Genomic DNA, 16530 nt, shown 5'->3' on the forward strand with positions numbered 1-16530 from the left:
GAATATGTAACAAATCAAACATTGGATAATACCGAATACAAAGACACAGTTGAAACGTAAGTCTATGCGTAAGTCCAAATCCCCCACCCAAAGGGAAATGACACATGTAACTAAAAAGCTCTGGGAAGGGAATCCCTTGACATGTACTCGTCATACAACAAAGAACAAGCTAGGAATCAGCAGTTAGAGTTGAAAAACATTGTAACTTATCATTCGCATTCACCAATGCTGCAGACGTGACATACCTGTCCAAATCAATACAAAATGTGCTTTTGGTCATTTTTCACACACTTGTAATGAATGGCGGAATGTGGCCAATGAATGGTTACGCCAAAAAACGAATGAGCTTTTTCAGCGTACAAAAGAACCCTGAAGCTAACAAATTGCGGATCATTTTCCCGGTGGTGCAATTCCCGTTCGTCAGTGATGACGAATGGCAGTTGTTGCCCAGAACAGGTCGACCCTCCCTCATCTCGAATTGTGAAGCTTTTGCTCTGTGAATTCTGACCTCTTGTGCACTAAAGAGGCTTAAATCGTTCTTAACTAGCAAATTTCTCTTGTTGAGGCTCTGTTAGCGATTTATTGCCTCGTTATTTGTGTTGCCAACGCGATTTCTCATTTATCTTAATTGGGAGCCTCATATGAACATGTACGGCATATCAAAAACTATTGTAATGGGCTTATGAATGTAAGTAAAACAGCCCATGATTATACAACGTCTTGCAATCCTGTTGTTTTCCGTATCCCTATCAGCAGCTCATAGAAACTTATGATCAAGCTCTCGTTGGAGGCAATTACTTATGTATATTAATTGAAACGTTCCGTTGGAAGATCTGCAGGCGCGCAAATCCTTAAATTTTCTTGGCTGCCCACTCCATAACACGGATCCTAATCCTCTACCACAGTAATTTTAAGGATCAGCTACTCACCTTCAAAATAGAATCCCACGTGATAATACTGACAGTGACAGCCCTTTGAGTGCTTCAATACATCAATTTTAGTTTTCGCGAAGGTCACGGGCGCCTAGAGGTGCCTTGCCTGTCTCCCGTTATCCAACGCCCCCGAGTTATTGTCAACCGTATCCTCTCCGTGCCATCTATGGTGTGTCAGGTACGCATTACGAAACGGCACAGGGGCTTCAAACCTGTCAACTTCGTGCTCATGAACGTCAAAACCAAATGTGGAGGCGTCCCTGTAAGGCTAATGATCGCCCGCGAACTTTACGCCAAATTAGGCCCAGGACAGACAGTAATCCCTCAAGTCCTAGAAATGGCGTGCTCGCAGCATCCACGAGGGAACGCAACTATCTTCAAGCCCTTTCGGAGTTGTCTTTCTGATGAGTAAAAAGTTGCAGCCAACTATGAAACACGCAATGCCTTTTCTAGGTTGCGGACCGAAACGATTAAACAACTTGCCCCAGAGATCTTTATGTATGAAAACTAATTGAAGAATGCCGATGAAATAAATTGCAATGACCTACGTCATATGGCAATGTTCATGTAAAGCATTAATTTTGTTCCACTATGTGGAATACAGCCATTTCATTTTGATGACCATCTCTATTTCTTTGAAGAAAAATAATCAAAGACATCATAGGGCAAAGGTGACTATAGCCACTAGCCACCAGCCTTCGACCTTACTCTATCCACAGACACTACCATGTGACGCATTACTTTGGTAGAGGATTTGCTCCAAATTTTCTCATAAATGAGATAGACGGGCCGATATCTCCTGAATAATAATTCACATATGTGACGAATGAATAAACATGTCAGCCAGTTCGACACTGGCAACTTTCGTGAATGTGATTAACGCGTGTTCCATCTTTGACAGGATTATCTGTTTAGTTCTAGTCGTTCTTACCTTACAACTGGGCTTTAAGTAAGATAGTAAGAGAAAGTAAGTAAGAAAGTAAGTAAGTCACCTACAGACTATGGAGTGTTGTACTCACGGCATGTGTCCTCGATACCTGAAATACAAACTTTGCTTTAGCATGCAAATCTGTTCTATCCACTCTCATTAAAGTAACGTAACGATTCCTGTGTGTGCACTTTGCTCAACTAAGAGGCTGTAATCATAGTAATTCCCCTGGAAGCGTGCTGGGATGTGATGAGACCATCACTCCGTTAGCTCATACCTTCTGCCTAAGTAGCACTCATGGCGTACTCATCAGATCCTGTGCTATATCAGCTTTCGCTAAAAACTAGGAGCAGCAGACAATCGGGAATAGCATACAAAGTATCCCCCTGTAGTGTTTGCCTGGCTTCGGAGACAGGGGTGGCGTCATCACGGATTATTTCAGCTCGGAATGAAATACCATTGGCTCATAGCTCTTGTCAGCATGCGCAGTGAGCGTTGCGCATCAACAGTTGTATCGATGCTCATTTCTTTCCCCCAGCTCACAACCTAGGCACGGACAACAACGTCGGCAATGGGACTGTGGAAAGTTTTCCTGTGGTCTCTCGGCGTCCAGTGCTGGTGGTTATCCGGGTGCCTCGCCTCAAGGGGTGAGTTATCTTCCTTATCACAATATTATCATTCCGGCCTATCAGAAGTCTGTGCCGTCAATATCTTATCCCATGTCACTGAACAATCTCAGGTTTCAGGTTTCATTGAGCTGACATTTCCTTTCGTTATTTCGTGACCTTCTTTTAAAGTTACTGGTATACAGAACGAGTGCAATATTACGGACGTTAACCGTTTGTTTGCTTGAACCTTTGTTTATTCATGATAAGCTCATCAAATCGGCACGCAGGCCGCTTTTCATTGAGGTCATGAGGGAAGAGGTAAGGGTCAGATACAATATAACAGAGATACACAGTCATTTGAGTCCTCATAGCTCTATCAACATATATCATAACATATTTATGGTACAGCAATATACAATTGCTATAACATACAACATATAGTAGGGCGCAAGCTGGTTCATGGTCAGTGTCCTTTCGTCATGTTCTTGGACCAACGCAAAGCTTCGTGCCAGAACTCCGCCGTACTGACACCTTAGCGTTTCCCTCTATGAGACTAATAATGACTACTATCGTGCCATGTCAATGCGAATTACTAGACAGCACGCATAATGTAAAATCAGTTCTCCCAAGCAAGAAATGAAATAGACCTGGAATGAAGATACTATACATCTAACTTTTTGTATACATCTGTTTCATTAAACAGTTAGCATAACTAGTAAGAGACGTGATCATCAATCAACACAATCTTTTGAAATAGCCGTACAAAATTGGTTGAAACCCTCACAATCGGTCTAACGAAAATTGCAATCTATACATAAAACCTGTGAAGAATATATATAAGCACAGCGGTGGTATATACAACTGCAATTTGTACCATGAAAAACCACATTTTGATAGACGAGAGAAATTAAGCAAAGAAAAGACTAGTCTATTGGTAGAACATATTGATTGAAAGGGCATTCGTTCGCTTGAATGATGATTGATAAAACCTCCGCCAGCTAAGCTTAGTTTACTAAATGGTTAATATGCTGCATCACCAGCAGAGCTGCCAGACCAAACGTTCCAATGATAACAGAGACATCTGGACGTTGGCCATTTCCGTCGGTAATCTAGTGTGACATAGGGTACGTACGGTTATCCCTCAACCTCCAGCGATATGGCTCATGTCCAAAGTAAAGTACTAGTCCCAGACAGAATAAAAAGTACCAGAAGCCTAGGTAAGAAAATCTATAAAAACGGACAACTGTGATTTTGGTTTGAGGCAGATAAAAGGACCGTGACAGGAAGATACCGCCCTTTGAGATCAGCTTGATCGGATCTTGCATACAATCCTGCTACCCCTCTGGTATGGATTTCAGCCTAAAGTACAATGTTCTAATATCACAAATGTGCACTCTGTTGGGGATACAATGGTCACAAACCAATCTCTCCAGGCGACTAATGCGGCTGCCAGATAACAACACTTCTATTGATATTACTAGCCCACAAAGCTAAGTGTTATCCAAATGCAGACTGATGTCCATGCGGTGCCTGATATTAGCATGGAATATTCTAAGCTTACCCCTCCGTTTTGATAGATACTATGAGGCTACGTGAGGACAAGGCCACCGTCAGTGAATAGAAACTAGAACATTGTGATTTGAAAGAGGTAAAAAGTCTAGGGAGAAATATAAGGACAGAAATACCATTCAGGTTGGATTGTATAACTACGAAAGCAGTTACCGCCATTATATATGCAATAATGACAAAAGCGGATGCTTACATTTGTGTATGTATTTCATTTTTCTTCCCTGCAAGCATATACGCGGTTTATAACATTCCTTTGCTTTGTTTGCAATTATCCGCCAGGCATGGTTTGTCAATAAAGTTATTATCATCATTATTAACTTGAAATTCAGATGTGTCAGTAAAAGTCATTCTCAATCAAAGTTGATACACACAAAAATTGAAGTTACCCAAATTTTCGACTGACCAACTCGTCTTTGCCAGTTGAAGTCGATGACTTGGGTATGTCCTCTTTATTGTGATGTCAATTACACTTCAAACTTTGATTCAGAATATGATTATCATTGTACTGGGAAAGCGCCGCTTCCAAATAATTCATCACCGAAAAAAACAGTTCCTTTAGGAAATATGTTTTTTACATGAAGGGAGCTACTCAGGAGTTATCGATCGCTCTGATGGGTCCAACGTTTCACATGATTGATGGTGAGGCATGTGGCGTAAAAGGTCAGCATATCTGGAGACGGCTGCACATCGCGCACCCATTAAAAGTGGACGAACGTTCTTCATCCTTCAGAGACTGTCCGATGGCTTACTCTCACTCAATCTCCGATCCGGAGGAAATAATGGAGATACATTGGACGGGAAAGTTGGGTAATTCAGTGTGACTGAGTTCTGATAACTTTCCTTTTAGTGCGGGTCCAACCTAAAAGACGTGCGACGTTTTTATTTCCGCATTATCAACTATAGTCTTCCCGAACCAACAATCTGAATGTAGATTACAGTGTAGACTGCAGTTACGTGCGTATGCAAAGATAATCCCTGTGTCGAATAGCTGAGAAAATCGCCTTGAATGTCCTTCCTCAAACATTTATGACGCACTGGCAACCATTTAGAACTTGCATATAAAAGTTACATGTGATAGAAAAAGGCAGGGGGATCTCGGTAAATATCTGAATCACGGACCTTTTTAAACCCCAGGTCAACTGTGACGTAGTAGATGATTGCATGTGAGGTCTATCGTTTCATCTCTTAGCTTCGCGAATGTTAACTTAATCAGTTCCCAAGGTGCCCCTGACGACAAGCTTTTGCAATAAAATTGGCTTTAGTACTGCTATCAAGCGCTCTGCAATATTGTTACTAAGTGCCCTTTATTACGCTTACTGTGTGCTTGGTTATTATTATGTATGGACCCAGGGGTGACTTAGATCTCCCTGCAGGTCTGGCGGAATGGTCTAGTATATTTTCTATTGAGACATATTCCCAGCAGCAGCATAGCAGTCATTTTAGATATAACTTTAGCTGCGAACCTAAACGCACTAGTAAATATTCGGTAAAACGTGATGACAACTCCACATAGTCGTGACTTGTAGGCTCTACCAGCCTCCGCGGGTCGCTGGGAAAAAAAGTAGAAATTGGCCAAATAGAGTCAATTGTATGAAGGGAGTCGGCTACGGAGAGAGGGTCAAATATGCGAATGAAACCCAGGCCTCCATGGCCAAAGTCCCCCGGCAAATGTTCTCCCTATAGCCGGCGCGGTTAGTCTGGTAGAGACTAGTGATTTGGGACGAATTGACAACGGTTACTTGTGTTGTCCCTGCTGTCTGTAACACTTAATGAAAGAAATTGACGACATCCTTTGTGCAGCAACGTCAATCACTGGACCGGTGTGGCTATAGCAGCTTCATTAACCTTCTTTTGTTGTAATTAGAACATCTTTCTTGTGCGTTATCGACATGCAGTTACGCGATGTCCGATCCAAACGGCCACAAGGCAATGCTGATTCCAATCAGACGTTAGAAGGGACGATCTTAACGGTAACGTTTTCTGACTGGGTAATGTTTTCTAAACGGAACTGTCAGAGAAACTGGGCAGTCAGGACACGCTATGGCCTTCACCCAACCCTGTAGGAAGCTGCGCGATATAAATGGGCAAGCAACGAGGTGAGAAACGTATGTTGACCCCCAAGACGCTCAGTGATTAATAACATCTTTTCGTCGGCTCTTTCTTTCGGTAGATGGATGGGATAAATAGAGTGGATAAATGGGCAACTCGGATAATGGATTGTGAACTAAGCTTCACTGAGTGCACAGGAGAAGGGCAACACTATTGCCACAATGAATTACATTAGAAGCCATAACATCACATTACTTCAAGAAAGGCAAAACTCACTTATCAAGATACTAGCTTGTCTATCCTGATCTAGTATGGAAACTGATTTTCTGCATTTACCACTATCTTTCTCATGTTAGATGTATTTGTAATTATTCTGCGATAAACCTTTTTAATTCTACATCCAAGATAGTATTCAACCTCAATAAAGGATATCCGTCCCCTGGAGGGCATTTTATATAACGTATTGATGCGCGTGAGATTGTTACAGATTTGTTCGACACAGGGCACCGACTTCTAAGTGTGTGATTGTTTTAATCGATTAATCTCCAAAGTACCGATGGTCTGACCCAAGTTAATCAATAAGTTAGCATTGGTTTGTCAAATATTGAACGCTAGATCAGGTAATATTGAATGGACTCGATGACTATTTATTATACACGTAAAATCTGGATGCATTTTTGATGATATATAGCACATGAGAATTTATGGAAGCTGTTTTATATAATTCGTTTCTTTCGGCGCCATGTATTGATATTGGTAGGTCCCTAAAATGGTAACATACTTCATTAAATGATATAAGATTAAATAACACCGGCTGTCTTCTGATAATGGGCCAATTTAGAGAAGCCTTAAAATGACCCAAAGCCATTTTTTGGCGAATTACAATCAAACCGTTGCGATATTGATGTCAGTGGCAATTTCATCACAGCCTTTAGCCTTAACATACCATGTTTAATCAACCGTGGTTTGATCGATATTCACTTTATATAGACACGATAGAAGATGTGAGAAGTTCAACTCGAAGATGTTCGGTTCTAATTCTCTAAGACCATATGGACTTAGAGGTTATTTTCAACTTATTTTTAAGATAGAAAATGATTTCAAGATAAAGCTGATATTGACACCTTTAATCAAAAGATTGCCTGGAAGAAACGGTGATGTTTCTCCCCCATCCATCTACAGGTAGAAGATGTAAGCAGTTCAACTCGAAGATGTTCGGATCTACTTCTCTAAGACCATATGAACCTAGAAATTATTTTCAACTTATTTTAAGATAAAAAATGATTTCAAGATAAAGCTGACACCTTTAATTAAAAGATTGCCTGGCAGAAACGGTGATATTTCTCCCCCGTCCACCTACAGGGAACGACACCAGGCTTTACCACCACCTGTTCAACCACTACAAGAAGGCGCTGAGACCAGTCCAGGGGCCGGAGGACATGCTGATGGTGGAGATAGGGGTCACGCTGACGCACATCATCGACATGGTAAGATCGCCGTTCTTGATTTGTTGCAGCGGGGTATGACCTTGTATTGATCCTCTACAACAGACGTCATACCTCTCCCAAACTTGGTACATGAGACTTGCACGGGTTAGAGATTTACGGACCAACCTTTGAACTAGTGTCAAAGCTCTCTCCTAATTGTATCCTACTTTTCACGGCCTTCGTAATTAATTCTGGGAAAAACTGCTAAGAATGGGTTTCGATTTTCCGTCGGAGTTTCTGTGGTTATTTTTTTCACCTTTTTGCCAATGTATTGACTTTTTAGAGTCCCTTGTACAGGTTTTTCCTACGTTGTCGGTCAGGACAAAGGTCTTATTGAGGTGTCTCAGATTATCACACATTTAGACATTGTGCAGTCTAAGCTGTCAGTGATACTGGGAAACAAACGGCCTTGCAAGAGGAAGCTTTATAAGTTCACTAGCCATGTGGTCTCTACGTGCGATACGCAACAAGGAGAACACAACTAGGTTTTCGATAATTGTTTTCAGAAAAAGCCGTCGGAAATTGATCCTAAGCAATCAGACAGACGATTTGACTCCTGTGAGTTCTTTGTGAGCTCCTGCATAACCACTGTTATTTGCGTTTTAAGTGTTAGTTGGGAAATCTAGACGCTGCAGGTCCCCGGCGGTCCTGCTAAGGCATACCTGATCATAAAGCAATTCTGACCTCAATGGGAGGTAGGCCCGATAAGCCCCGTAACCCCAGCGGAAGATATGTTCACATTAATCATGTACGGAATCTCGTTCTGGCACTTGTTTGTGTTCTCCTGACGTCTGGCTACCTGCTGAATACACTCCACCTGTGGGGCAATCAAACCCACACAGCAGCGGGGCAGATTCGTGAGCGGAATCAGTAATGTGGTGTAACTTTCTCTACACTTTGAAAGTTTCAGAGATACTTTTGGAGAGGCAGTTTCTATCCGTCGAATCGACCATCATTGGCGGAAGCAAAGGCCTAGCTGTTAAATCTGCCGCTCAATAGAGAATGACTCTATGTCCTTGGTATTTCATCATGTTTTGGACCTCTTCAATTGATTTGATCATTCATGATATTAGATGAAGAAAAAGAAATCTAAACAAACTGCTAGCTCCGTTTTTTAACAATGGCCCTGTAATCAATATGATCTTGCAATTGGTGCAGTACTTTTTCAGTATAAGGGGAGCAAGACAAATTTGTGTTTGAGATGACTGGCTGTTGCCAAACTATTAGCAGGCATTGCGCTAGAGAGACCTGACAGAAGGTGGAAACAAGGGTTGACGAAAACAGCAGCACTAAGCTACCCCCATCATCATCATCATTATCGGTCCTCCTCTTACGAGGTGTAGCATTTGATGTTTGCTCTCCAGAACTTCTTGTCGTTCAATGGAGAGGAGTTCTTGTCCTTCCAAATTAGTTACGGTTTCTATGAGTTTCTATGAGCTCCCCCAGTATGCTAAAATATCTTATGAACGCTGAATGTATGAACAGCTCAATGGGCTTGTTCTATTCTCCTTCCCTTTCACGGTTTTTGTGACGGGGCGGGGGTCGCTGTGTCAGGTTTGATTGACAGAAACCGTTAGAATCATATGCGCACCGTATCGTATAAAGTGAATATCACCACGTGAAGCGTCTGAGTGCCTTTTAATGACGATGAGGTACATGGCAATCTACCGAGAGTGGACAGATCGATCAGCTTAATCGTCACGCGACCATCATGCTTTTCCGGACCACGTAGTGCCGTAAATAACCGCGGCATGCCCACTGTGCAATATCCTAACTCCTCATCCTTAATGGAAAAGATACCAATCTCACGATTGCTACTGGCGTGTTGCCTGGTGCAATTATTTTTGCAGGTTCAAATTTCCAAAGGCACTTCGCAATAAGTATAGCCTTTCGGACATGCACACATGCTGCGTGCCACTCCAAACACTTGTGACGTCAGAGCTTTGCTTTATACGCATGTTGAGTAGGACAAGATTTCTAAAACATACATGGTGGAAGGAGACTTGGGATATGATGTATTTGAAGATACAATTTTCTCATTTATAGTTCTGTATTTTTCAGAGTGCAATGTTCGAAGTCAAAACGCCCGCAGTGATCTGAGACAAGGACAAATATGGATTAGGTATACACCAAAGGAGAGAGAGAGAGCAAACTTAAGTCTTCTTAATTGTCAGTGCACGAATCGTTGCTCTTGTGACTTGTGACTAAAATGATTTGCTTTTCGTCCTGCCCAGAACGAAAAGCACCAGACCCTGACGGCAAACATCTGGATGACAATGGTAAGTAATGGTACCTAACACTCTATTTCAGCAACTTGAAAATAGATCCAGATAAATCGAATGATAAGGACTTCATAAAACAAATCTAAGGTAGCCACTCAAGCGAACATTCTACAAAAAGCCTAGCTCGTTATAAACGATGATGGGCTATAGTGCTTTTAAAAATCGATCCATCGTCCATTTTAGGAACGCCTGGTCAGCAATTAGATCGTCCTGGTCACTGGACTGTATCAGGAGCCCCTCAAAGAACCCAAATGATCAAACCAAAAGTTTGTAAGAAGGGCGATTCGGATGATTTGAGTTTTGCAGCTCATTAGTTTGAAGAGTCTTATATATAAATTATAAATAGAAGTTGCCATGGGAGCTGACCCGGGGCGCAAAAGTTGTTACATATCAGGTGAGTCTATGGCAGGGATCCATACCAGCTGTCCCAAGGGAAATCACAGATCACGAGTGGGAGTAAGGGTGAGTTATTATGACCGGCGTGTTCACATGGGGGTTTGTCATTAAGACTTAGATAGGTGTCTTGAACCTAATTATACCAGCGGGACACATGTGCATCTTGTTGAGCTTAGAATACGGGTAATACTTCATGGTCTCCATGCTTCCCTGATATCGATAAGCTACTTCTCTATCTCCACAGTTTTTCACAGTATAAGTAGAAAGTGGCAATGATAAACGAGGCAACTGAAACTTTCTACTGAAGACTTACTGAAACAGCAGGGCACAGTGTATGAAACACCTACTTCCCGTCAGGATACAATCAAATGCGGGAGATTTTGTTCACTTCATTCAGCCACCTTTGCTTTCATCATCCACGTCATTGTGACGTTGGGTCGATAGGTTTGCACAGCAGAACAATTCGTTACTGTCCATTTTTCCAATAGCGTGACTGATATATTGAGCAGTTGTGTATCACATTGTTTAGGCCTATTGGGGACACATATTCTGCTGACCAATGACATAAACCAACATAATAACAGCCGGCGGAAGTAGTCCATTGATCGTATAGTCAAATGAAGACTCATACTCTGTCCCATGTGTATCCCAATGCCTGGATACTTTCATTAACTATTGCTGATGAAGCAATTTGATTAATGAAATGCATCCCACCGCGGGATATGTACATGATTCATTGTCTTTGTTATTTTTGTACACATTCTCCCGCGATACTACTACTAGTATACATTGACATTCTAAATGACGTAACTTCCAATACGGCGAAAATGTGATTGTCAAACTGTAGCGTATTGAGAAAGGACTTGATATCGATCAATCCCAACCCCTTTTCATCGGCTTGAATGCCTACAGGCCAGTTTAATTCTATGGCGGACACCTGCAGATATGTACATACCATACGATACCTCGAAAAGCATTTAAGTGCGGGTCCAAAACATCAATGTACCCTTACTGTACCGGAACAGACTTATATACTCTAAAAACGTGTTATTCTTACTTCAAAGATGGAAATCTAGCATTGGACAATGATGGAAACTTTTTATAGGCGTCGAAATCTACACAATCTTTGTTTTGAGATCCTCTCGAAAGGATGGGCTGTCTGGATAAGATACCCTGAAGTCTAGATAAACCTTGTTTCTGTCATTGTTGACGATCAGATATTGCTTTTGTACGTTGATGAAGGTTAGAAATCCAGGCAGTAAGATACGCCAAAAATAGTCAAGCAACTGGATAAATTTTATCCAGTTGCTTGAGTAACTATCTTTGGCAGATATTACTTTTGTCAAATTCGGGTACGGCTGGGGGTACAGGTAACGTTACATGTACACGTCTGGCCGTCCGGGCCTGTACCTAAACATCTGTGCCGGTACCTTATGTTACGTTTAGGTACGCAGTCCTACCGTATGTTATGTTATGATGTTTAAGTCTATGCATGTACGTGTGTGTTCCGCAGGCTTGGAACGACTCCCACCTGACGTGGTCGCCTGAGGAGTTCGGAGGATTCACGGCCCTCACTCTACCGGCAGGCGAGATATGGAAACCCGACATCGTCTTGTATCAAAAGTGAGTGCGGTGGTTTCGTCAGAGATGTTTTTATGGAGTGCTTGTCTCTCTGTTGTAGCCGTCGATCTCCCATTTGTACAACACGGTTTTTGGTTTTTCATCCCTTCTGTCGTTTATACAATTAGCAGTCATTCATTGTAATTGTCACCAGTTTAAGTAACTTTCTGTTCATATCCGTTGCTAGCTGTGATTGTTGTATGTTGTGCTGTCTGTGTTTGTATAGGCGGTAAAGCCGCCTTTCGGCGTCGACACACATTCATGGTATCGAAAAAAAGCAACACGGTTTTGGGTTTTCATCCCTTTTGTGGTTTAGCAGTCGTGCGTTATGTCACCTGTTCAAGTTTCAACTTTCTGTTCAGAGTCAATGCCGTTGCTAGCTAGCTGTGCGGTTTTTGAATGCCTGTATGTATTTGTATTTGTACAGCTGGTAAAACCGCCTTTCGGTGTAACACACCAGCTCATACTAGTCATAGAGTGCCGCATAGTATCAGCATGTCCTCCAATCAGTAACCTTTAAGCCAGTCCTTGTAATAGAACCATCGGAAAACTGTAAATCTTATTGTTGTAACGTCATGCCAATCAATTACCTAGCACCTGTTGCATTTCATTCGCACTTAACATCTTATGTCCGTGTGGCTGTCCAGCGTCGATCCATACTTCAACGGGTGGTCTACGGACGACACGTACATCAAGGTGTCCAGTACGGGGTACATCCTGTGGGAGATGCCCACCGTCACCATGTCCTCCTGTCATCTCGACGTCTCCGACTTCCCGTTCGACACGCAGACCTGCGTGCTCAAGTTCGGACCCTGGATTCACAGCGGCAAGGAACTGGACATGCGAAGCATGGCCGACGAGGGAAGCCTGGAAAGCTTCATCGTCCATCCTGAATGGGAAGTCGGCTCCTTCAAGGCAAAGCGACACATGATTTGGTACGGCGAAGACTTCAACATCGGAACGCCCTACGCAGACGTCACCTTCAAACTGGTACTGAAACGGAAGTCGACGTTTTACGTGTTCAACCTGCTGCTGCCGTGTCTGCTTCTGACGTTTGTTATGACAGCTACCTTCTTCTTACCGAGTAACTGTGGGGAGAAACTGTCCTTCGGGGTGTCACTCCTACTGTCCATGGTCGTGTTTCAACTTGTCCTTACAGATGTACTACCGGAGTCCGACAACTTGCCGTGGATAGGTAAGCATTGGGAAACAAGGATGTCGCTTTTTGACATAACGTAGCTTTTCCAGCTGCTCCTAAATCATGTAAATACATTTGAATTCACTTTTTGCAGCCGAAATTTCCTTTACCAGAAACAATGTAATGTGTACAAAAGACACATTTCGACAAATATTCGAAAGCACATGCTACTTCATCGAAAGTTGCTAAACAAAGCAGACTTTAGTCAATGGTTAGTCTTTCAATGGGTAAAAGTAAGTTTCCCGTCATCACGAATATTTACCGTCATAGCGTAGTCACCTATATACACTCAGCACAAAAAGTTTGGAAACTTAACTTTGGTCGATCATATCTCCGTTGTTTCTTGATCAATTTCAATCATTTACATATCATTGAAAAGCTTGTGTAATCTTCCTTCCCATGATACCAAACTTATTATGGTTGTGGGTTAATGCAACGAGCACCAGACCTACTTATGTGAGCGGGTCACATTAAAAAAGTGCCCAGATTACCCTACTTAAAAGTCAGTTCAGTGCCCAGCATGAAGTGGTCTTCATCGTAAGTTGCTGAACGAATAAAGTGTAGTCACCGGATAACTTTCAATGGTTGTAACTTTTTGAATTGGTGATGTGCAAACCAGTGACGGAACTTTCCTCCGCCGTGTCCACAGGCAGGTTTGTGATCATCACCATGATCCTGATGGCGGTGTCTCTCGGCATGTCGGTGTTCGTCATGTACTCCTGCGACTCCTCCATGGGAGCGCGAACCATACCGGACTGGTCCAGAAAGGTTCGTTCTCTCTCCTCTCTCTTGCTGGCTTTCATTTTATATTTCTCTTTCTTTTTCCATTCTTTCTTTCTTTCTCTCCCTCAAGTGCGGGCAAGATACAAAGAATCCTGTGTTTTTTTCTGCAAAGGACCTCGCTGTTGGCGTATATAGCCATTTGCCCTACAACTTCCCGAAAACAGTCCCCTTTATCATTTGATCTCATTTCCAATCCGGGGCCCGGCCAGGCTGTTTGCGAAAACGAAAAATGAAATATTCATATCAAGAAAATACTCAATATATGGTTAGGAGAATTTTTTAACGGTTGGGGTATTTTTTCGTTCTTACAAGCTGCCCGGCCGGGCCCCGGATTGGCAATAGGACCGTAGCATAACTAGTAACGTCCATTGTGTTATGAAATAGGACGTCAGTCTATTATGAAATAGGACGTTCGTTTATTCCATACCACCCTACAGGTGTTCCTGAAATACGTGGCGACCCTGCTGTTGATGGGGGACCTCTCAAAACAGGGTGCGGCGGAGTCTGCCGACAACCCAGGAGAGTACAGCCCGCCAGACCTCACCACGCTCAACAGTGTGGACAAAAACAAGCACAACGACAACACCACCAACTCCAACGACAAGACCACGTTAGCCCTCTATCACATGGTGAACAATCTACAGAGCGTGCAGCAGAATCTGTCGGGACTGCTGGTCCACGCGCGGAGGATGGAGAAGAACAGGGCCTTGGAGAGGGAGTGGAGGAGTCTGGCCAAAGTGCTGGACCGCATCTGCATGCTCCTGTACCTGGTGACAGCAACGTCGTGTTTAATCGCATTTGCCACAGAGGCCTAATCCACAAACTTTAATAGTACACTAGTCACATCTCGTACGGCTCTACACCGAGGACGAATCTCAACAGGAACAGAACGCGGAGACATAAACTGGGAAGGAATACACCAAAACGGCCACATGAACAGTTGCAGAAAGGTCCGACTAGACACGGGGCTGACAGTGTTACAGTAGATACAGTCACGCTCCAAGTATGATATCATAATTATAACATACACTAGCCAAATGAGTCTGACAAGTGTTATGATGATCAAATAGCACCAAATTCTCCGAAGGCGCCAAGATAACAAAGTGTATAGTAATTGGTTCTGAGTCTATACCAATGTTGTATACTCTTTCTGGATAGGTTAAGTATCAGCACGTATTTTTTAAAGAGAGGTAGCGCTAGCTAAGATAGAAACTAAGTGTGCACTTTATTGCCTGATGATTGTAGTTTATCACGCAGGAAATGCCTGAATGTTATGTCAGAGCACATGGAAACTACTTAAAGTACAATATCATTACAGTTATGAGGCTTTTCTTGAACTCCAATACCTGGATGAATATGTTTGGTGATTTTATCCCGTTGGTATTCTTCATGAACCGTCACGTTGTATAAAGCAAATCACAACGCGGTTTTCTAAACCGGGACGTGTGGCGACCAATCGCTCGAGAGACGTAGTTTACCGTAATCTCCAAGCAGATATACACGGTGCCAAAAATCGTATATGCTTGCCAGAGAAGCTCCAGTCAGCGAGCAGTCCTACGGTGCGGACTGGAGCTTCCCTGGCTGACTGGAGCTTCTCTGGCTAGCATATACGATTTTTGGCACCGTGTATATCTGCTTGGAGATTAGTTTAGGCCGCACATATGCGCCAAAACAGAGCCTTATTATCATCTCCATGATCATGGTAGGTGATGAATTTCTTATATATATAGTACCATAGCATATAGGTAGGATGCGAACTTCGTAGGGCTAACCAACGTTGTTCTATCTTATTGTACCGATTATTTGTCAAGCGAGAAATGGAAAATAACAGAGATGTTATCTTTGAGACAGATATCAGCTAGTCTCCAAGCAGACCCAACGATTGAAAAGACCGTATCCAATTGGCAGAAGGAGTTTTTAGCAGCAACCCGGCGGTGTCTGACAACTTCCCTGGCTGACTGGAGCTTCTCTGACTAGTTTGTACGATTTTGGCACCGTGGAGATCTGCTTGGAGATTTGATATCAGCGCCAATTCAACAATCACCGATATGAAACTAGGGCAGCAAGTTCTTTACGTCAAGCAAACGGTGTTTGGTGATAAGCGGCGCTGGTATTCCCAGTTCTATTTTTCCCACGTGGGAAAATGCACCTTCACAATTACATGAAGACCCTCGTGGCATTCTTCAACGGTTCACATGAGCTCACGTGCATTATGTAATTAACGGAAACATTTGCGCTGCAACAATAAACAAGATCACATACAATCGGGGACCAAATTTAAACTTGTCCTTCGTCTTTCCAACACCTATGCACATACCAAATACCATCACAATACACCAAGAGGTTATTAAGTTATGCTAACTAGAAACATCCGGAACACACAGACAGACACCAACACAGTACATCCAAAACATTATCTCCATTTTCAAGGAGATAATTACATAAGATCATGTTACATAAAGAAATGCATTATTTAAGCAAGGACATTATATAGGATCCTTGATATTAACCGACTATTAGACATTCAGACACAGCGTTACATGCTTTATATGGATTTTCAACACGTTATACTGCCACCAGTGCCAATATGTTCCTGTAAATGGCAAAAAAAACGGAACCTGACAAGAAAAAAAACTCACACAGTTCTACTTTTAACAGCCTAATATCAACTTGGCTTT

The 16530-nt window shown here is 42.6% G+C and overlaps 2 protein-coding genes across 3 annotated transcripts in view; one reads left to right on the plus strand and one right to left on the minus strand.

Annotated features, from left to right (window-relative positions):
* The window catches only part of LOC136440108 (transmembrane channel-like protein 7), a 382010-nt gene extending 377945 nt beyond the window's left edge, over window positions 1-4065 (minus strand). The window contains exon 1 of the mRNA XM_066435932.1: window positions 4054-4065. The gene's annotated coding sequence lies outside the window, so the exon portion shown is untranslated. The remainder of the gene's footprint in view (window positions 1-4053) is intronic.
* LOC136440110 (neuronal acetylcholine receptor subunit alpha-10-like) lies at window positions 2208-15195 on the plus strand. Of its 2 annotated transcripts, XM_066435934.1 has the most exons (7): window positions 2208-2507; window positions 7449-7573; window positions 9808-9852; window positions 11765-11874; window positions 12519-13066; window positions 13719-13837; window positions 14290-15195. In XM_066435934.1, exons 1-7 carry the CDS (start codon window positions 2432-2434, stop codon window positions 14665-14667), a joined length of 1401 nt encoding a protein of 466 aa, XP_066292031.1. In that variant the 5' UTR covers window positions 2208-2431; the 3' UTR covers window positions 14668-15195. The 2 variants fall into 2 exon arrangements, with proteins under 2 accessions (XP_066292031.1, XP_066292032.1); XM_066435935.1 differs by lacking the exon at window positions 13719-13837.
* The last annotated feature ends 1335 nt before the right edge of the window (window positions 15196-16530 follow it).

Source organism: Branchiostoma lanceolatum, chromosome 8 (genome assembly GCF_035083965.1).
Source record: "Branchiostoma lanceolatum isolate klBraLanc5 chromosome 8, klBraLanc5.hap2, whole genome shotgun sequence".
NCBI lineage: Eukaryota > Metazoa > Chordata > Leptocardii > Amphioxiformes > Branchiostomatidae > Branchiostoma > Branchiostoma lanceolatum.